The following is a 21,965-nucleotide window of genomic DNA, read 5'->3' as shown; positions in this document are numbered from 1 at the left end:
TTGAACAGCTTGCAGCCTGTTAAGATGCGTTTGTGTATGTGTGAGCATGTTCAGTGTGTGTTCTTATGCATTATAAAAGAGGAAATAGTGTCCTGACTCTAATAGTAGTAGAACTAGTATACAGTAAATATGTGACAATAAACAGCCTGATATAAAAAATAAAACTTTTATGTGGAAGAGGCTAAATAAAAATGTTGTTTCACAAATGATTTAATAACTCAACTCTTAGAGAACGCCCCCCCTTAATACTGTCAAACAAGCCTTTGGTCAATACAGGGCACTGTAATGATGGCCATTACAAAAACGAAACAGCTGCTTAATGAACTCTGCTACCTTGTTATGGCCAATACTGCAAATGCGTTCATTTCTCCCTGCTTAGTTGTATGTGTCATCAGATTTGCTTCAGTTCATTGAAGAGTAAATCTGCATTCTTAATCAATAACACTCTCAACTCCTCCATAGACTTTTTTTTCTTTTCAATGTCAAATATTGCGTTGTGCCATACCGATTGATATTTTAATGACACAAATGCATTTGCCAAAATAGGCAGAGTGGCCTTGCTGTGCAACAAATTGTCACGGACCTGACCTCACACTCCACCCAAGCACCGCTGTCAGCATCACACCTCCCCTTTAGCCAGCCACATTATCACACCCTAGCATTTAGTGGGCAGTGGGATGGCCTAGGTTACCATGGAGACAGGAGTAATAGGAAGACCTCATGCCAGGAGTGTTTCTCCATCCTTGCTCTTCCTTCCTTTCTACCTACCCCCCCTCCTCAGCGTCTTGCTGCCAACAGCTGTTTCAGCTCGTAGTGACTTCAGGCATGTCTGCCACACAAATCTGCTGTATTTACATGTTTATGGTTAGTGGATGTGTGTGTTTGGGTGTTTTTGTATGACAGGCATCCTTAAGGCAATAATTAGTGTGTTGACCACTGGTTTTAATTTTCCAAGCAGGTAGGGAAGGTAGCTGGTGCGCTATGCTCACTTGTGCTGAAATGAGTTTTCGATTGACAGAGAAATAATTAAAGATTGAAGTAGAGCTGCAATCATTGGTCAATTAATCGATTGTTGATCGAGTTGCTTGAGAAGAAGTTGTAATTACTCATTTCAAGCCAAAATGTGAAACAATTGCTCCTTCCAGCTTCTTAAATGCATGTTTTTGATGCTTCTCTTCATCATATTTCATAGTAAGCTGAATATCTTTTTGGAGTGAATAAAACAAGCTCTCTAAAGTCATCACTTTGAGCTGTGAATATTTCAACAGGCATTTTTTTTCATAGACAAAACACTCAGCAAGTAATCTGCAGAAATGAATGAATGAAAAAATTAAGTCAATAAAAATAATCATTGCAGCCTTACATTAAAACTATAGTGCGTAAATTCTTCGTGTCTGTAAATATCCGTTTTACCCAAGCCACTAAAAGAGGAGATAATACAACACTGATTAAGCCGTTCAGCTCCTCTAACACCTCACGGTATTTTTCAGTATTTATACTGATAAACAGAAACTCTCCTTGATAAGTAACTAAACATACTATTCTGTGTTTCTGAGGCACAAAAAAAATACAATAAATACCTCTTCTGAAGAGTCCATTTTTAATTTTTTTGCATCGGCTGTTCTTTAAAATAGCATAAAAATGTTATTGAATTGCGTGCTGGAGGGGTATAGGTGGTGGTGGTGGTGGTGGGGGGGGGCATTTATACCGGGCAATACATCATATTGAGGCACCGGCTGTATCGTTGTAATAACGCAGAAATCCTCTAGGGGGCTTTAGAAGTTACGCACTATAGCTTTAAGTTACTTGTTAAACAAAAATGACAAAGATTCCCCAGTTTCAGGTTCTAAAATGTGAGAATTTGCTATTTTTCTCCTTTTTGTATCATTGTAAATTGAAAAAATGTAAGTTTTCAACTAAGCAATTCATACATCTCACCTTGTACTTGAGTGACATGTTTCCCTATTTCTTTGGCACTGTATCGACTAAACAATGAATTGATTAATCTAAATTATTGACAGATTTATCAGTAATGAAAACAATGGTTACTTGCAGCACTAGTGCTCCACCCTGCATGTGCGGGGCCCTTACATGATCAGCACTCTGCAGAAACTCGGTGCTGCACTGAGAATTATGTTTAATCCAAGCCAGTCTAATCCAGTCTGATGTTTTTGGTGCACATGTAACACAAACATGCAAACACATAGAGAAACACATTGTGCAGGCTCCAGCACCACCATTAGTCACATCACCACTGGGGTACCTACCGGCACTGTAGCTCTACAAACTAAATGGGAGGTGTAGACATTTTACACAAAGGCACTAACCAGATATAATACCCGCTTTGGACTGGCAATTTATCGCACAACAAAAGTCTACTTTTACCTTTTAAGGGGCAGTTTTATATTCCAAGAGTTGCACTCACATTTCAGTTGTGAGTATTGCTGTAGAAGTGCTGAAAGTTTTTTTTTCTCTTAGCAATAGTGGCTGGTGTTTGTAATGATAGTCTCACAAAATGGTTCCAGTCAGGAAGGTCTGCTTGGATGGATGAACACAGGGTGAACAGCACCGTATTTGGTTGTAGTAATTTGCTATCATGTGAAATCATATAGCATTACCAGAATAAATGTTGCTTATATTCTGCATTTCAGAGTTAAGCAGGGTATAGAGTGTGATGGTTAGATGATGGTGGAAATTGTGAATGGCTAAATGGCTATTTTAAAGGGTTATTCATGTATTTTCCTTGGTTACTTACTGGTGATATTATTTTAATTCATGGACATTAGCTCAGGGAAATGATTAAAGAAGGGACAGGGTTATTCCAGTGATCCAGCAGGTTTTCAGACATAAATAAACAGCAGCAAATGGGGCCAGTTAACAAAGCACAAACCATGGACAACAGAGTGCAAACAACGGCTTAAGAGTAAATCTGATGCCTGGTTCTTATCTCAGTCCTCTCTGAATCATGGCATTCGTTCTCTGAAAATAGATACAAAGACATCTGAGAGGAGAATCGAGCAGATGATGTATTCTTTGTGGATGGTTTAAATTTTTGGAAATGCTGTGTATACAACATTTTATTTTAGAAACTGGCCCCATGTACTGTTGTTCATTTCGCTCTGACAAGATGCAGACTCAGTGGGATATCTCCGACCACAGGATCCGCAGGCTGGGCTAATATCCATTCATCAATATCACTACCAGTGAGTTATTCATATCAACTTTATAGTACGTCAAAATAAATCTCACTCCGGAGAAGAGAATCTAAAGGTGGTATCTAAGAGAAATGGAAGTGGATGGCAAAGGGTAAAAGGCATAAATGCTCACACAAAAATAATATGTTACAGCCAGAGTTTGTGGTTGAATTGACCGTATATAGTGGAACCATAGCGAATGGAGATCATTTATGAGTCCATGAGTCATGCAGTTGTTTCGTAAGAGTCATGGCAGTATGGAGTCTGTATAAAGGTTTATCTCTTATATTGTACCTTGAAAATATTGTGTTATTTTGAACCCAGCGACCTCACTGAAGCAGCGCAATAAAGCTTTCAGATGAAATTATAACCCTCTGAAAATTAGCTGGAAAAAAGTTGGTTATGAATCTTTAATATAGAATGAGTATGCTCTGCAGGGAGAAAAAATAGGATCCTTAGGACCGTGTTTGAAGCCAGAGAGAAGTAATTTGACTGTGGCAGTGTTAGTTTTCCCTACACGTTTACAATTACACGATATCTCCAAGGCTCCCTAATAATCCACTTTTATCCACACTTATATTTTTTGCAGATTTGTGAAAATCTTAGAAACATTTGAAAAGCAGTATTGTATACTGTAAGCAGCCCCACAAAGACAGTATATTACTATCTTTCATATCAGTGTGAGAAAAGAGGATTTGTTCCAAAGCACAACAATATGTTAGTTTTGGGGAAAGAATGTAGAGATATAGTGAAGAGAGTTTGGGCCGGGCTTTGCATAAATGTAATTACTGTCTAAGCCATTCTGCCCTCCAGTGAAGGCAGAGTGAACTTGGCTTGTTAGGCCTGGCCTGACTTGCATTGTCCTTGAGGGCAAATTGCTGTTAGCATGCTAATGGCTCCACCTGTTTCTGCCATGCTACTAACACAAGGGCAGAGGCAAGATGAGCACACAGCTCAGAATACACACACACACACACACACACACACACACACACACACACACACACACACACACACACACACACACTGTACTAGTACTGAACAACGCATGCTCCTCGTCTTCCTGCATTGCTAATCCATCCCTACATATTTGATATTTTCCTGCTATTCACGTCATTATTACTGCCATATTTGAATATTAGTGTATGTGTGTCTGTGTGAAAGACAGAGAAAGTGAGAGAGAGGCTGTGAGACTGAATGTATGTATTTATGTATGCGTGCGTGTGTGTGTGTGAGTATGAGTGCGTGTGTTTGAGAGTGTGTGTATGTGTATGTTGCATGCTATCTGTCTGGGGGCTCTGGGGAGAGGACGCGGTTGCAAGGTAAGTTCAGGGGTAAACGGCTCTTGAATCCCAACGTACAGGTAGGAAAGTGTATTTTCACCCACACCCCGTCCACCCCGTTTCTACAAGTATGGGTGGGTATGTGTGTGTTCCTTTATGTAAGTGTATATGTACATGTGGAGTCATATAGAGAGATTGTGTATTTTTTATATATATATCTATATATTTATATATAGACAAACCTCAGTTTTGGCTACCAGTGCAGCATGGTATCCATTGTGACGTTTGCGTGGACGTTGCATGTATATTACCACGGTAACCCTGGACAGGTGTGCATGTTCACTACAGTAAGTAGCCATGGTAGCCCAAGGGCTTAGCATGCATGTTAATGAATGTCTGTCTCTCTCTCTCCTCGCCCGGCCGCAACACCATTCCAGAGCACAGCTACACTCCAGGTAGGTTGCACTTCTATCTATCTGTCCATCTGTCTTTCTCTCGGTTCCTTCTATGTCTGTCTTTGTTTAAGTTTCTCTTCCTGCTCTTTATTCAAACATACTTTCAAACCTTCTTTGCTTCCCATTACCTCTTTTTCCATGTCCTTACATTTATGCTTAAATACACATTTTTATTTTATTTTTTTCTCTATCATCATGTTATATTCACTATTCCTTTCCATTCTCTCTTCTATCTTTCTCATGTCAGTCTTGTCATTTTCATTCTCCTCTCTGGTCTTCGTGTTCTCATTACATTTTCTATTGTGGAAATACAGGTCAAGGTAGCCAGTGTAAATGTATGTTGGTCTGTGTGGGTATGTAGGGGTTGGATGCTGACATCTGGTAAGTTCTACATCCCATGTATAATCATCTGAAGTGGCTCTTGCCTCGAGGTTACAGAGACATACTGTAGGCACACAAATACTGTATACCACTGGCTGTGTGCGTACCTGTTTGTGCGTAGGATCACAGCCTAGGATGAGTAAGTGTCTTCAAAGCAAGTTTTTATAGACATTTTGAATAATTTAGAGGACTCCTACATACACATGCACACACACACTTTTACACAGAAAAATCACACACACACACACACACACACACACACACACACACACACACACACACACACACACACACACACACACACACACTCACACTCCATGATCCTTTGCTGTGCTGACTGTCCTCTTGTCTTCCTTTAAGGTCTGGCACACCTGATGATTGGCGACCAAGGTATGGCCTCCTCTTACCTCACTTCCTGTTGTCCTCTGCTATATCATCACCCCCCTACCTACTCACCCCCGCACTCACAGCTCCCTTTATCCCCTCCCCACTTCATCACCACCTGGCACGGGAAGAAGTTGTCTCTCTAGGCACTGAACTAAGGTCAGTTATTTTCTGTAATTTAGATTTCTTCATTTTAAAACGGTCCCATTTGGACTCATCAAGGATTTCAGTTTTAATTCCCACTGAAATGGATGACTTGCAGTGGAGCAATAACATGATAATAAAAAAATGAAATATGGCCTTAAAGACCATTTTTTTCATTTGATTTATGAGGAGAGTGATGAGCCTAAGAGCAACTTCTGCTGGGATATATACTATGATCATGGCTGCTGATGTGGGAGGGGGTAATGGGAGGGTGTAGACGGCTGCCGATTCGCGGTGCTTGGCTAGTCAGACTTGTCAGGGCTCCAGGTCATGGAAATGGGCCGACTGACTCCATGGACGGTTTGATTTGGTCTTTACTCTTCCACCTCATTTCATTTTCTCTCATCTGTATGTAAGAGTTTGATCGAGAGGATGGGAGCGTTTAGTGTGTGTGCGTGCATGATGTACATGCATGTGTGATCTTACATCATGGTTGGAATCGATTATTGCTGCGTCTTTCAAGAACACCCCACATCCATCCATGGCTTTTTATCGGCTTCAAGCATGTGTTTTGCTCTGCTGTCGCTGATCCTCACATGAGCTCCTGCTCATACATTGGCAAGCACATGTGATTCCGAACAGATGTTCATGTGTATAAAAGTGATGCTTTTATACCTCAACCCCCGAGTTGTCCGGTGTTTTGGACAACCTTCAGAGAAGTGCCACTGTTCTGCCTTTTTGAAACTTGTTCACTGATGAACAAAAGTCACAATGCCACCTCTCTCTTCTTGCCTTTCTTCTCCTACTTTTTGTCTTTCTTTTTTCTGCCCTCTTTCTCACTGTTTGGGACTCCACCCTCTGTGAATTTAGGAAAAAACAGAGGTACCCAACCCCCTAGCCCCCTCCTGATTATTTTATGTGTATGGCTAATGGGCTGTTCTGTTGTTTTTTTTTCGTCGAATGTATTGACAAGCTCTTCTTGTATGTATGGTAATGCAGACCGTTAGAGCTGTTCGGCTTCAAGTTCTCATTTTCAGTTGCCATCATTTTCAGTAAGGTAAGCTGTTGATGCATTAGTGTGCGAGCGTGCTCATACTAAAGCGTGCGTGCATGCGTGTGAATGAATCTGAGCTCCGGCCTACAATGCTTTTGAAAATCTGAAGGTAGGTGCTGCTGGATCTGTCGGCTCTGCATGACGCTGATGAATGCACTGATTGACCCACATAAAGACAGGCCTGGCTGTGACTGGGTTATCTGCATCTATTGTGTTCTTTGATTGGACGAGAGAGGGCATGATGGCGGCTGTCTCCCATTGTGTCGGGGACCGCCATGTATTGGCTGAAATGTGCTATTTCATGAAATGTTCTTCCAAACTGGTGGATAGAAATGTCTTGAATGGAGCACAAATTGTCCTCGTCCATCTATCACAGTGAGACATCTTTACTCTGACAAGTATATTTCTATCGAAGCATTTTTATGTTTGGGTTGCAAAGTAAGCTCCCAGTGCTGGAGTTTCAACCTTCAAATATCTGTCATGAATCATCCAGGTGGCAGTGGAAACGAATTGCTTCACGAGGCTTATGCTCAGTAATTTAAATAACCTACTTAACGACCAACATGTATTAACATATGTTTCCCGCATTATAACACAATGCATTCAGTGCATTTGTGTATAGTGGAAGCCCTCACTATTACGGATGCTTGGATTGTGATAGGCTGAATGTAGAACTGTGGCTGATTTTCTTTCCCTTTTATTTCTTTTTAAACCTTTTGAAGTCTCTTTCAGAAACTGAAAAGGCTGTGTGTTTGTGTGTGTGTGTGTGTGTTTTTGCGAGTGTGTTTTTGCTCTGCATACTGAGGAGTAAAGGCTGTCAAATGGTGCAGACGAAGCCTAGCTTAGGTTAGCTCAGCGTAAAGAGGCTTTTTGAGGTGCCCGCAAAGCTGAAATGAGTTTCTTTGAGGGGGCGGATTGTGCGTGAGGGGTGCCTTTAGAAAGAGAGAGTGTGTGTGTGTGTGTGTGTGCGTGTGTGTGTGTGTGTGTGTGTGTGTGTGTGTGTGTGTGTGTGTGTGTGTGTGTGTGTGTGTGTGTGTGTGTGTGTGTGTGTGTGTGTGTGTGTGTGTGTGTGTGTGTGTGTGTGTGTGTGCGTGTGTGTGTGTGTGTGTGTGTGTGTGTGTGTGTGTGTGTGTGTGTGTGTGTGTGTGTGTGTGTGTGTGTGTGTGTGTGTGTGTGTGTGTGTGTGTGTGTGTGTGTGTGTGTGTGCTGGAGAAATTGAGAAAAGGCGACTGTGCCTGAGAGAAGAGCTAAAGGAATGAATGATAGAGGGAGTAGAGAGGGAAAGAGGAAGCGAGGGAGAGATAAAGTGAGTCGTCTTCTCTCCTGTGATGTAGAGAAACTGCCTGTATCTGCAAAGGGACAGCAGTGCTCCTGTCTGCCCTCCCAGCCCAGTCATTCTGCAAGGGACATCAGCCCTGATGGGGAGCCCTGGACCTTTCCCCTCCTCGATAAAACACAGCAGCCATTCTCCCTGGAAACGATACCCGCAGATCACTAATCACTTTGAGTGGGTGAGAATGCATGAATTGTGGAGGGAAGAAAGAAAAGAGGGAGCCAAATTGGATTTTCATAAGTATCGAGCAGCCAAAGGAAGAGGAAATGGATTTTTTCCTTTTTTGAAAAGTATTGAGCAGCAATAATCTGGATGGAAAATGTGCTTAAAGCCAAGTAGCAGATTTTGCCCTTTTCTCTTCTCTCTGTCTGGCCAAGAATAGACCGTGAAGGGTCCTGGGTGAATGAGTGATTGTAGCTTCTGAATAGGATTGAGGAGTGGCTCTTAGACGTAATTGGCAGCGATGCTTGTTTATGTTGATTTAATAATTTTAAGCCTTGTGGCAGGTTGGATGGTTAATAACAGTTGTTTGTCTGCGTGTCCAAGTGTTCTCAATATCAATCCAACATTCTTTGCACGGCGTAGACAAGTGGTCAGCCTTGCTTAAAGTGACCTTTACACACACGCATACACACACACACACACACACACACACACACACACACACACACACACACACACACACAAACACAAACACACACACACACTTGAACGGACGGACAAACAGACACACTTGCACACAATAACCTTTTCGAGAGCGCCCGCTGAGTAGGTGAGTGTGTGTGTGTCCAGTGTAAATATGCATGAGTAAGGCTGCCTGCACATATTCTTCACGGTCAGTGGATGAAGGCAGGACAGAGAACGTGGTGTGTGTCCGTATATTTGCGTGTGTGTGCATGAGTGCATGTTCAGGGGAGGTGGATTGTGAGTCATCACTTGTGACTCATAAAGCGTCGGCAATCAAAGCGCCTCATTTTTAACACACTATCTTACGTGCAAAAAGACACAGATGGACGCACACTCCGCTACAGACACACACACACACACACACACACACACAGACGTTGTTCAATTTAACACTTTTATTTCTATTCAAAAGGCCTCTTTTGTGCTCGTCCCTCCACCTCGCTCTTGCTTTCTCCCGGACGTACACATGTGCGTGCTCTTCAAAACACACATACTTAAACCCACACAGAGGACAGGCTCCGTGCTGACACTACCATATGTGGGGTTGGGAGTGGTAGCAGACGCCAAGACAAGAGGAACCAGTCACTACCAGCACAGTACAGCATGTCTCCTACCTCTTACTCATCATCATCCAACAGTGCTAATTATAAATCACACTAGGACTGATTATTATTTATTTAATCAGTAATTTTATTCATCAATAAATAAACTAAATTAGAATACATACTTTTGTTATCTAAATTATTTGTATTATAGAATTTCTCAACAACTCTCTCAGGTGTGGCTTTTAGTTTGTAATGCTCAAAAAATATTTCAATTATTAAACTAGTCAATCATCTGAAAAAACATTTATATATATATTTATATATTCTATTAATTTATAGAAGTTTCTTCTTTAGCAAAAATGCAAAACATTCACTGATGCCAGCTCCCCAAATGTGACGATTCCCTGCTTTTTGAATTTAATATCATTCAGGGTTACAGCTAATAATTACTTCATTATTGATTAATCTCCTGACTATCGGGCAATAAACTATTTGTTTTGTTTATTAAATGTCAGAAATCTGTGAAAAATGCCTGATGTAATTTCCCACAGCCCAAGTCTTTAAATTTGTCCGTCCAACAATCAAACCCCCCAAAATATTCAATATACTATCATGAATGATAAAGAACAGCATCAAACCATATTGTTTATTAGATTATCAGACTAAAGGATGAATCAGTAAATTGAAAAAAATAATGAGCGGATTAAACTGCAACAAAGTACTCGTAACCAATCATTACTTGCAGTAGAAAGCAATGCAGGAAGTTGCCTCATGTCTGTGCCTGTAGGTATAGTGAATTAACTGCCAATGTGGCTGAAACACAGCATAATCGCAAAATCTGACCAGATTCAAGAGAATCTTTTCATTATATTTTCTTACAGAAAGTATACGTATATCTTGTTTGCATTTGCCAGAATTCTACGACTGCTAGTAAAATCATCTAAGCCTTGAAGTAAAAACAGTATCTGTCAATAAAATATATTTTCCAGACACACATTAGCCACTGTAGTTGTAATGCTTACATAATTTAGCAAGACGAGCAAGTGAGCAGCACTCAACTCGACGTGAGAGAGAGCCGCTTGGTGTTAAGAGGCAAGTGTCTGGTGATTGGCTGCCTGCCCGACTGACTGGCATGAATTTGGCTCCTGATGGCCACATCTTGAGCTGTGAATAAAAAAAAACTGTTAAAACTAAGTTGTGCCCCCCTCTGGCCATTGGCAGGGATAAAGCAATTGCAACAAAGTTTTTACTGCAAAATGCACAATTTTTCTGGATATGCCCTTAGTCCCTAATGGGGCTAATTCTGCCTCCACTCTCTGCTCCTAACACCCGTTACAGTTCTGTACTACAACCCTCATTAATGCTTAACACCCATGCAGCTCTTGTAATGAAAGGCACAGCCCCACATACAGAGCTCTACCCCCAAGTTATCAGGGCGATGCACAGTTACAGAACTCACCATGGGAAATATAAAGCAATCCCACTAGTAAATGTATACATTTACTAGTAATTGTATGCAATTACCATCCTGTTAGCAAGTATGCATTAACATATTCGCACATTCACCGCAATGCTAATAGGAAACGCACAAAGCCGTTGCACCCTGTAATCGCCTAAAAATAAAGACATCAAACGGACTCCCCGTTTACAGAGGATGAAGGGAAAAGATAGAGCGGAGCCTGACTGCAAGTGTGAGGGAGGGGTGGGAAGGATAGGGTAAAGGAGTGTAGAAAAGTGATGGTGAGGAAAGATAGGAACGCATTCAGAAAGTGGGAAAAGAGAGGTGGAAAGAGAAGGTCGGAGACGCAGAGGGAGACAGGAAGGGAGATAAGACTGCAGCGTTTCTCAGCAGGGGCGATGCATCTCTCCTTGGGCTCCCCGACTTGACACAGTCTCGCATCAGCCAGAATGGTATTCATCAGTGATGCAGATACACACATACACGTACACAAACTCCTTTTTTTTTTTTTTAGAAACAGGCAAGTTGGTGCTCCAATTGTCTGCTACCTGTTCTAGCAATTTCCATTGTAGCTGAGTGGGGGCTGAGGGTGCCCAATTGGCGATTCACTCCAGTACCCCATCTGGCATTTGAAGTTCATTTCTTTGCTGTTCGCCAAAATAAGATCAAACACATACACACACTTACACTCACAGGCGTTGCACACACACACACACACACACACACACACACACACACACACACACACACACACACACACACACACTCATTTACTCGTAGTGCTTGTCTGGAATAACTACGAAACCGGAAATAGCCACAGCATTCATTAAAAACCCATTACAATACCTTTATGAAAATTGGTCTTTATGCTCTTGTTATTTGTTAACAACCTGCTGTAAGGGGTTTCATTAGGAGTGTGTGTGTGTGTGTGTGTGTGTGTGTGTGTGTGTGTGTGTGTGTGTGTGTGTGTGTGTGTGTGTGTGTGTGTGTGTGTGTGTGTGTGTGTGTGTGTGTGTGTGTGTGTGTGTGTGTGTGTGTGTGTGTGTGTGTGTGTGTGTGTGTGTGTGTCACAGTGCAGTATGGGTATGGATTTACATGCATGAATATCTGAGCATTGTTATGTGTCTGTGTGGATATATTTAACTGCTTGTATGCACAAATGCAGATTTTCTCAGTGTCTTTTCTAGCGCTTTAGCTCGTTTCCTTGCATTTATATGCCATGATATGTATGTTTGCTGTGTGTGCGTGTCTAACACGGATGAAACTGACTCTGATCTTATCCAGCTTAAGACAAATACACTGTTCCGCCTGCAGACATTGTCATGGAAACAAGCTGGTTTCCCTGGGTACCAGAGGGTAGAGAGAGAGAAAGAGAAGAGAGAGAGAGAGAGAGAGAGAGAGAGAGAGAGAGAGAGAGAGAGAGAGAGAGAGAGAGAGAGAGAGAGAGAGAGAGAGAGAGAGAGAGAGAGAGATGCTGTTCATTGTTTTATCTTGAAGTGACATTCAAAGGGATTACCAATTTAAGATATTTAGTTATGTTCTATTTGTGTCTCAAGGAAATTCACTTTGCAAAGACTATATCTGCTCAAAACCATTTTAATATATTTTACCTAGCAAAAATGCTTCTTTTGAGTCTTTTTTATCACTGTAAATTAAATATCACACTGGACTCTTTGAAATCGCTGCAGGTATTTTTCACTGTTTATGTCAATTGTATTTTAGGTAAAGCAGAAATCAACAACTACTTTTATGATCAATTAACAGTCATTTTTCAAGCAAAGATTCTCAAAATTTGATGATAATAAGCTTTATTTGTATAGCACCTTTCATACAGCATATACAGAGATGTACTTATACTTATAATAAGTAAATAACATGACATAAACAGACAGACTGAACATAAAACAGGTACAGAAAGTGATACTTAATGGAAAATACTGTGACATGGAAAATAAAACCCACTTGATGATAACAGTAAAAAAGTAAGATAGAATAGGCAAGGACAGTTTATTTATAGAGCACATTTCAGCAACGAGACAATTCAAATCTCTTTAATCAAGAGAAAATAAAATATATAATATATATTATACAAGAATAAAATATACAGTGGCAGTGTAAGAAATGAATACTAGGATGGAAAGTAAAATCCATTGAATAATCATAATAAAGTATTGTAATGTGTAGTATATAGTAAAGTATGTATAGTAAAGTATAAAGTATTTTACTAAGATTGCACTCATTACCAATTGATGGTTCCATCTTCTCAATAATGAGAATGTGTTTCATTATTTTAATATCATAGTAAAGTAAATATCTATAGAGTGTTTGTTGGACAGAACAAGACATTTGGTGACACGCGTTGGGCTTCGAGAAATAGTGATAGGCCTTTTGACACCGTTTAATGTTTTACAGACAAAACAATTAATTAAATTAGAAGACTGTAGATTACCGTATTTTCTGCACTATAAGGCGCACCAAAAAACCTTCAAATTTCTCAAAAGCCGACAGTGCGCCTTATAATCCGGTGCGCCTTATATATGGACCAATATTGAGCCACGACAGGTCTCGCAACTACGGTGAGCAGCCGCCGACTCTATTTTCCCCCGTAGAAGAAGTAACGTGCGGTGCATGTTGAGGTATATGACTGCGCAAAGCGTGCCGTTTCATTTCCATTTGTGAGTTTGTGTAAGGAGCCCAAAATGGCTCCTATTAAGAGACACGCTTACGACGCAGAGTTTAAACTCAAGGAGATTAGTCACGCAGTAGAACACGGGAATAGAGCAGCAGGGAGAGAGTTTAACATGAACCAATCAATGGTGCGGAAGTGGAGGAAGCAACAAGATTACCTGCGCCAAGTAAAGAAAACTAAACAGAGTTTCCGAGGGAACAGAGCGAGATGGCTACAGTTGGAGGACAAACTCGAACAGTGGGTTGTTGAACAGAGAGCAGCAAGTAGAAGTGTCCGTACAATCACTATTGGACTGAAGGCAACAGCGCTAGCCAATAATATAAGCCCCTCACTTGACACAAGCCCCTCACTTGTCACAAGCCCCTTGCTTGACAGAAGTGACGCAAAAGGGTTTTTTTTCAAGTGAGGGACTTGTGTTAAGTGAGGGGCTTGTGTCAAGTGAGGGGCTTGTGCTCCGGGTCTGCAGCTTGATGCTACTCGCGCTAGCACGCAAACTTAACATTAATAAATTTAGAGGCGGTCCTTAAAGAAACCCCAGCCTCGACTGTAGCGTCTATTCTATGCGCCTTATAATGCGGTGCGCCTTATAAACGGAAAAAGTTTCAAAATAAGCCGTTCGTTGAAGGTGCGCCTTATAATGTGGTGCGCCTTATAGCGCGGAAAATACGGTAATAGAAAATAAGTTTCAAGGCGGTATAAGCTGTATATCTCCATGTTGGAAATGAATGTCTTCAGTTTAACAACAACAACAAAACAAGGAATGAGAGCTCAACATTGCAGACAGCCAATCTGTCACTTGTGTCCTGACAGTAATATCCTCCTCTACAGTATTGCTCCCTTGGCTGTGATGTGATAGCCCAATCGGTTTCAAAGCCAGATGCTGTATATCACCGAACAGAGATGGAAACGGCAGTCATAGCCTTTAGTGAACTTGGCTTTATAGATTTTCACACTTTAACTTAATATACAGACTATGCATATGTTAGCATACATTTACATACATTTCCTACGCTGGTCATCTATCTGTATACTGTATGAGTGTATAGTTAATCCACCTGTCTGTTATTAAGGAAGGGTGCCCTCATGCAGGATGTTTGAGTTTATGCTGTGCGTGTTCGTGCGTGTGTGTGCATTTGCGTGTGTGGACGGTCTGAGAGGAGCTGATAGCAGAACTGCATGGTGGGCTAAAAACGAGGTGCAGGGGAATTGCAGTGTGCTATCTCCAGAATGACAGGGCTGCCATGATTGAGGCTTGCTACACTAGGATTTAGATACACCAGCATTTTTCTGTTTCTTTCTCTCTAGCCAGCCATCCCTCGCTCTCTGCCACTCCCTTCCCTTGTCTCTCCTTCCACCCCTCTACCTCTTTCTCTTCCATTTTGTGTTACCCATCTCAATGAGTCTACTTGCCCCCCCCCCCCTTATTTTTTATTCCTTCTTCTTTCAAATTCCCTCCATGCATCTTTCCCTTTTTCTCTACCCTGCATCTTTTCCACCCTGCTCCCCCTATCAGGTGCTGTATAATATAGGCTCCCCTGATGTGCTCCCAGCCTCCATCCGCCATTTTGATTCAGTACAGCTGTCCATGATAATGTACTGTTCACTCAATCACTCTTTCTCTCTCGCCCTCCTTCTCCATCTTCTCTCTCTCTCTCTCTCTCTCTCTCTCTCTCTCTCTCTCTCTCTCTCTCTCTCTCTCTCTCTCTCTTTTTTTTTTTTTTTCTCTTCCTGATGCACACATGACATACAACACATTCATATTTGCTGTAGCCCCTGTAAAACAGGGTTGCCATGGAAATGAGAAATTAGTGTGTGAAATCTTGAGGAGGAAACCCATGAGAAGAGACAAAGCCATATGAGACACACACTCGCCATGTGCACACACACACACACACACACAAAGCAAGCTGAGTGATGTGTGTTTGATCGTCAGAGGGGCGGTATAGCTGCAGCTGGTCTCAGTAGCAGCACTCATCAGATCAGTTATTCTCTCTCTCTCTTTCTCTCTCTCTCTCTCTCTCTCTCTCTCTCTCTCTCTCTTTCTCTCTCTCTCCCTCCTGCCTCCCCACAGGCTTCTTTATTCATTAGAGCAGTAGTTTAATGATAGCCTTAAAAAAGTCCAATGCCAATCATCCTCCAGCTTTACATTATTGCCTGCTCCAACTGTAGCCTCTATATAGTTATTAATTAATGTCTGTCTTCTTTACCATAGTAGTTCCTTTCCTGGTTATTTCTTACACAATTCCCTCCCCACCCTCCCTCCCTCTATTTCTTCCCGCTCTTCTCTTCTGCTTTCATTTTTTGTCCTTTCCTTTTGTAACTTAATACAATCAGTGAGATTGTTTTTTACAGGCTGGGTAAAATGAAAAACATTTTAAGCCAGATAAGGCTGCAATTTAACATTGGTATCAATATCACTTAAACTGTTCAACTCCAATAATACTTTAGTTTCTAAAATGCCAGAAAATAGCGCCCATCACGATTTCCCTGAAACCCAACTCTTCAGATGTTGTGTCTAACTACGGTCCAAAATGCTAAATAATGAAATTTACAATCATATAAAATCAAATCTGCATATTTTAGAAGCTTAATGTCACATTTTGTTTGAGTAATATGAAGCGTTTCAGACAGATATTGAACACAGGTATATTCAGACGGACGGTATGAGAGACATAAAGTGTTTTTTGAATATTAAAGCATGTAAACATGTTCAAGAAGAAGCCCAAAATACAAGTAAGAACCTGAAAACCTTTAAAACAAACAATTTATTCTCAAGGTTGTTGGCAATTAAACCTTTTTCAAATTACCAATCAATGAATTGACTTCATCAGTGCAGTACTACGGTCAGGCCTTAAATACAACCACGCCACCAGCAACATTTAAGAGATTGTTAAGAGATTTCATTTTCTCTCACTCAGTCAGATGGTTTCACTTACATATGAGAGCACTTGAAAACAAAGAAAAACATCTACAACCAGGCCTCATATTCAGCTGGTCACAGTTAAGGAACTATAAAGTCAGTCACGGCATACGAAATCATCAAGAAACAACAGACAAATGAAGCTTTACAATCCCCACAGTAAAATGAAATAGCCCAGCTTGAGAGATTTATTTTTCCTCCTCTTTACTTAAGAACTTCTATTTACTCACGTAGTGTCATTAAGATCAAGGTCTCTTTTGCAGTGAGCACAATGAAGAGCGCAGATACAACTCCACAGTCAGCCCACGATTTGTTAAACAACTGATGAAAAGAAAATGACAAAAGCCATATAAAATATCAGATATGGGTGCTTAAGCTTAGCTTGAGAGATCTGCATTCTGTCCCTCTGTTTTCCCTTTCACTCTCTCCTTTCTCTGTATTCCTTCACCCCCCTGTTCGCCTGCTTTGATCGACAGTGCTCTCCGCAGGATGAAGTGTGACATGTGGTGTGTATGTCAGTGTCTGTCTCACTGTTTACTCTGAGCTAATACTGACTCACTCCATTAATCTGAGCTACAACAAATCCACTCCAACCTGCCCACTTGAGAGTGTGCGTGTCTTGTGTGTGTTTTACAGTAGGCGTGTCTGTACGGGGAATACATGCATGCACAACACATGTTCTTCATTGTGTTTGTGTCAACCAATATGCATTTTCCCGTCTGATTTGTGTGCATGTGCCTGTTGTTGTTGCGGGCCAGAGCTTCGAGATCGATGCAAATGCTTTATGTGCTCCTGTCTGGTCTAATGACATGTCTGTAAATTAGCAACAGAATGGCGGAGCACCACACTGAAACCTAATGGAACCTCTGTAAATTACCGCTAGAATGCTGCTGGACGGCTGCGTGTGTTCTCATTGTGAACAACTTCCCCCCCTCCACACACTCCATCACCTCATCTACATTTGTCTACATGTCTGCTGCCTGTGTGGTTGTGTTAGCATTTGTGGCTGTTCTTTCCGTGTGTGTGTGTGTGTGTGTGTGTGTCTGTGTGTGTGTGTCCCTCCTCCTCCTTGCTCTCGCTCTTCTCAGTAAAGACTAGCCTGAGGCCCGAGTTGGTAATAGCTTTTCTGACAGCAATACACCAATATTTACAGAGGCCAGCACCCACCCACGCCCCCGCACATTTCATACGCACATAAAAAGCCCCTACTTGTCTGCACACATTCACATGCGTGAACACAAGTTGCACACTTTTTCTTTTCGAGGCATGCTCTCACACACACACACACACACACACACACACACACACACACACACACACACACACACACACACACACACTCTTAATTAACATGCTGGGAGGGAAGAAATCACACACTAGGGGGAATTCACACACATGCTGGCATACAACTTGTTGTTTCTTGCTCGTATATTGGCAGTCAGATTTAGGTTTTTTTCATGCGACAGAATCAAAGTAAGATAATTTGCCACAATTGCTCTTTGAATTGTGATATATTCTCAGTTTTTTCCTTCTCATTATTCTCTCCATGTTATATTCACTCAAGTGCGGCCAATTCCATTTCAGCACTCTTCTCTTTGCCTCTCACTACCTTAATAACCTATTACACTTCAGTCTATTCATTATGTGGCAACCCCCCACCCCCCCACCCCTCCACCTCTACAGCGGCACCTCACCTAGTGTCTGTCTTGTTCCAGCTTGACCTAGTGTGTGTGTTAAATTCCCCTCTGTTCTCCTCATTATCGTGAACTACAAGTTAGTGGTTATGCCAGAGGCTCCACAGAGCAGAGAAAAAGAGGCCAACGAGACGTGCTGAAGAGGAATGGTGGCGTGAGGCTTAAAGGGAGGTGTGAGAGGTATAGGGATGATGGTGAGGAGAGCAGATGCGGAGGAAGGGTGATCCTGTGGGGGGATGGGTGTGAAGGAGACAGATAATGTCGCCCTTGCTTGTGGATGCCGGCGCAATAGTATGATCGTTTTTTTCGCAGATGTGTGTGTAGGTGTGCGTATTTGTTCCTCTGCTGGCTTGCGTTTATGGCTGTGCACTACCATGTGAGTAGGTGTGAGAGAGTAGATAAGAGAGTGTGAGCTTAAGGATGATGGATTGCGAAACCTTGGTCTCGTGTCTTTGGGGGTCAGTGAGGGTGTGCAAGGTAAGTTTCCATTGGCTGCCTGCTTGTTATCCTGCTTTCTTATTGGCCTATCGTGCCTGCTTTGGCTGCCAAGATGCTTCCCAGCTGCTGTTCTCCATCATCATGCTTCTCACAACCTTTCTAACCTCTACTACTACTACTGCACGAACACATGCACATTCTGGCTTTTCCGGAGAACATTTCGAAATGAACCATGTTGTCAAACAAGTACACATCACTTCAGACTGCCAGCACAGCTGTTCTCTCAAAAGGGAGTATGGCAGGTTTCATAACGAGTTTGGAATGCAACAGACTCACGACTGTCTCTCTTACATCCACGCTGTTTAATCTCCAACCCACATGAGTGATCAAAGCTTGTTTACACACAACTCCGTGTACGATTAGAGGTATGGAAGGAAGTGTTCCTTCCAAGTGCTGGCATCAATGAGGCTTTGCTTGACAATAACAACATTTTCAGCATATTGAACAATATGTTTTGTGCCACACATCTGAATCAAATTTACCCAGGCCCAGCAGAGCTTTGTTTTACTCAGCTGACTCTGAAGAAACACCCACCATTTCATCATTTTTGAGCATACTGTGAAGAGCAGTGTGGGAAGAAGCAATGTAGCTTGGATATTGTAGTAATCATTATGATATTGTTCAACAAAAGTGTAATGGCTCCACACTTTTTTGTTTTCCTCTTCCTTCCTTGTTCTCCCACCTCTCCTTTTTCTATCTCAGCTCGTGAAGAGTATGTTGCCACCTTCAAGGGCTCAGAGTACTTCTGCTACGACTTGTCGCCCAACCCCATCCAGTCTAGCAGCGATGAAATCACGCTCTCCTTCAAGACGCTGCAGCGCAACGGCCTGATGCTGCACACCGGCAAGTCAGCTGACTACGTCAACCTGGCACTGAAGAACGGAGCCGTATCACTTGTCATCAACCTCGGCTCCGGGGCCTTCGAGGCCTTGGTTGAGCCCGTCAACGGCAAGTTCAACGACAACGCCTGGCACGACGTCAAGGTCACCCGCAATCTCAGACAGGTAACCAGACAACAGGAGGTGGAGGTGTGAGCGACCAACCAAACAGGAGAGGAGGTCAGGAGATGTAAAATTAGTTACGATATTGATAAGCCTTGAAGAAGAAAGAATTAAAGGGTCAAAGGAAGGGACAATAAGATTGTTGATCGACAAATGGATAGAAACATGCTTGGATTTCAGTGAGTGATGAAATGATAAGCAATCAACAGGAAATTGATTGACAATAATTTTATTTATTTTTTATTAATCCTTTAAGTCATTTATCAAGCAAAAAATGCCAAACATTTGCTTGTATAAGCTTGTCAATTGTGAGGATTTTCCACTTTACCTAGTTTTATATTATTGTGAATTTTTGACCAAACCAGAATTATGAATATGTCACCTTGAACTCAAATTGTGTTCGGCATTTTTCATTATTTTCTGACATTTTATAGTGTAATGATTAAAGTCCCCATCCTCAAATTCCTTATGTTTATGTCCCCTAAAATGTCTGACCTTGACTATAATGACTTGATTCTGCGCAAAGAGGGTGTCTTCACATTCCTCTACTGTCAGGGGAATTGTCTGCACTTCCCAGAAGATCCCAACGTACACAGAGCAAGCTAGATTAGGTACGCCACTAATGCAAAAACCAATTTAAATCTGTAAAAGAAACCTGAAACCTCCAGGGCATAGCGGACATGTCAATAGCAGTAGTGCGAAAAGCAGTCAGATATTATCGGGTGTTTCACAAACACTAACGCTGTTTCAGCCACTGCCAGTAACACGCTAACAAGCTAACAAACAACATAAAGATGCTAACTGCACTAACCATTCTGATACATCTGCTAGTGGCTGATTTTGGTGCCCTACAGTCTCCTCGTTTGAGTCTGGAAGCCCAAACATGTATGGCTGAATCTCTTTGAGGTTTCTTCTAACAGAGAAAATAGACCAGACGGAAAAACTACTACTACTATAGTGTGCAGATGGCGGCACTCTGCTTTAGGCTCAAAGCGCTCTTTTACTGGTTGACAAGAAGTGATGATGGGCGGGATGGAGGCCAGATCCAGAATTTCTCCATGAGGGAGAAAGAGCAGATATCCTTCCAGTCCTTGTTTTACTTTTTATGAGGGCAAACCATGTTAAACTAAATTTCATTATAGCAGAGTAGTTTTATCTATGTTAAAACATGTCTGGAGGGGTACTTTATTTTGTAAATTTGAGAAATAATTGACATATTGACCAAAAGTAGAAATGATTGTTAGTAGCAACGTTCATTGTAACTCCCTGGTAAGTAGTTTCTGTGTGTATTTGACTTTGGTGAACCACAGTGACGGCTGCAGATGTTTCAGAAGCAGTGGGCAGCAGAAAAGACTTTAGTCCGCAGCAAGAAACTAATCAATGTAGAAGCTACGGTCAGCGGTCTGTTGTCTATCTGCAGTGATGCTGTGGTAGGAAGAAAATTCCTGAGGTATTGGTCTTAGTTTACAGTGGGTTAACCACCAGACCAGCACTGCTTTCAGCTCTAGGTGAGTGTTTTTTCAATTGTGCGTGTGTGTGTGTGTGAGAGTGAGTGAGTGATTGAGTGAATGAGTGAGAGAGAGAAAGGGAGAGTGAACTAGAGAACACTGAGGGTCACTTGCACTCAGGTGCTTGTAACCCACCTGTGCCCTGCCTCTACCGTTTGCCTGTTTGTACTACTAACTTGACTACTAACTTTACTAACCTGCTAGTGAAACTAACCACCATCCATGGAATGATTCATTCTACTAACCTAACCTGTGCCCTTCTCCTAGCGAAACCACTCCAACCAACCTACTAACCTCACCAGAGGCTTTCTAGCTTTCCTTTTTTTGTTCCCGAAGTTGTTCTGTTCACAGTTTTTTGCTTTCCTTTCTCCCCCTTTCCCACAAAGCACTCAGGCATTGGACACGCTATGGTAAACAAACTCCATTGTTCGGTAGATATCATTCTAATTGTTTCTTAGTTTGGGTTTGCCCCGTGTCTATTTCCTTTTGAACCATAGACTTCAAAACTAAACCAAAAAAAGGATAAATGCGGTTGGTAATCTTTTACGCTTAAAAAGCCCCCTTCCTCCCCCTCCTTGCCAACCACTTATTTTTCTTTAACCCCCCCCTACCCCTTTCTTTACCGTTTTATTTTCACCCCATCACTCTGTGACTGACATGTAGGCGTGCTCTGATTGGCTCATCCCTCACCTGCACGCAAATGGCGAGCAACCCTCCTCCCACCCCCTTGCCTGCA

The 21,965-nt window shown here is 41.9% G+C and overlaps 1 protein-coding gene across 8 annotated transcripts in view; it reads left to right on the top strand.

The window, feature by feature from the left end:
* Positions 1-21,965, top strand: part of nrxn1a (neurexin 1a) — a gene marked incomplete at its 3' end in the record, with an annotated part of 60,703 nt that overhangs the window by 3,615 nt on the left and 35,123 nt on the right. For 2 of the 8 annotated variants that reach the window (XM_083932703.1, XM_083932700.1), the window contains exons 3-6: positions 4,915-4,932; positions 5,674-5,703; positions 19,423-19,724; positions 21,616-21,639. In XM_083932703.1, the coding sequence (XP_083788829.1) occupies positions 4,915-4,932; positions 5,674-5,703; positions 19,423-19,724; positions 21,616-21,639 (374 nt within the window). The remainder of the gene's footprint in view (positions 1-4,914; positions 4,933-5,673; positions 5,704-19,422; positions 19,725-21,615; positions 21,640-21,965) is intronic. The other 6 variants (XM_083932704.1, XM_083932707.1, XM_083932701.1 and 3 more) reach the window with 5 other exon arrangements.

This window comes from Echiichthys vipera, assembly GCF_963691815.1.
Source record: "Echiichthys vipera genome assembly, chromosome: 18".
Classification (NCBI taxonomy): Eukaryota; Metazoa; Chordata; class Actinopteri; order Perciformes; family Trachinidae; genus Echiichthys; species Echiichthys vipera.
Note: the sequence above shows the minus strand (reverse complement) of the source record. Positions and strands in the feature narration are given on the sequence as shown.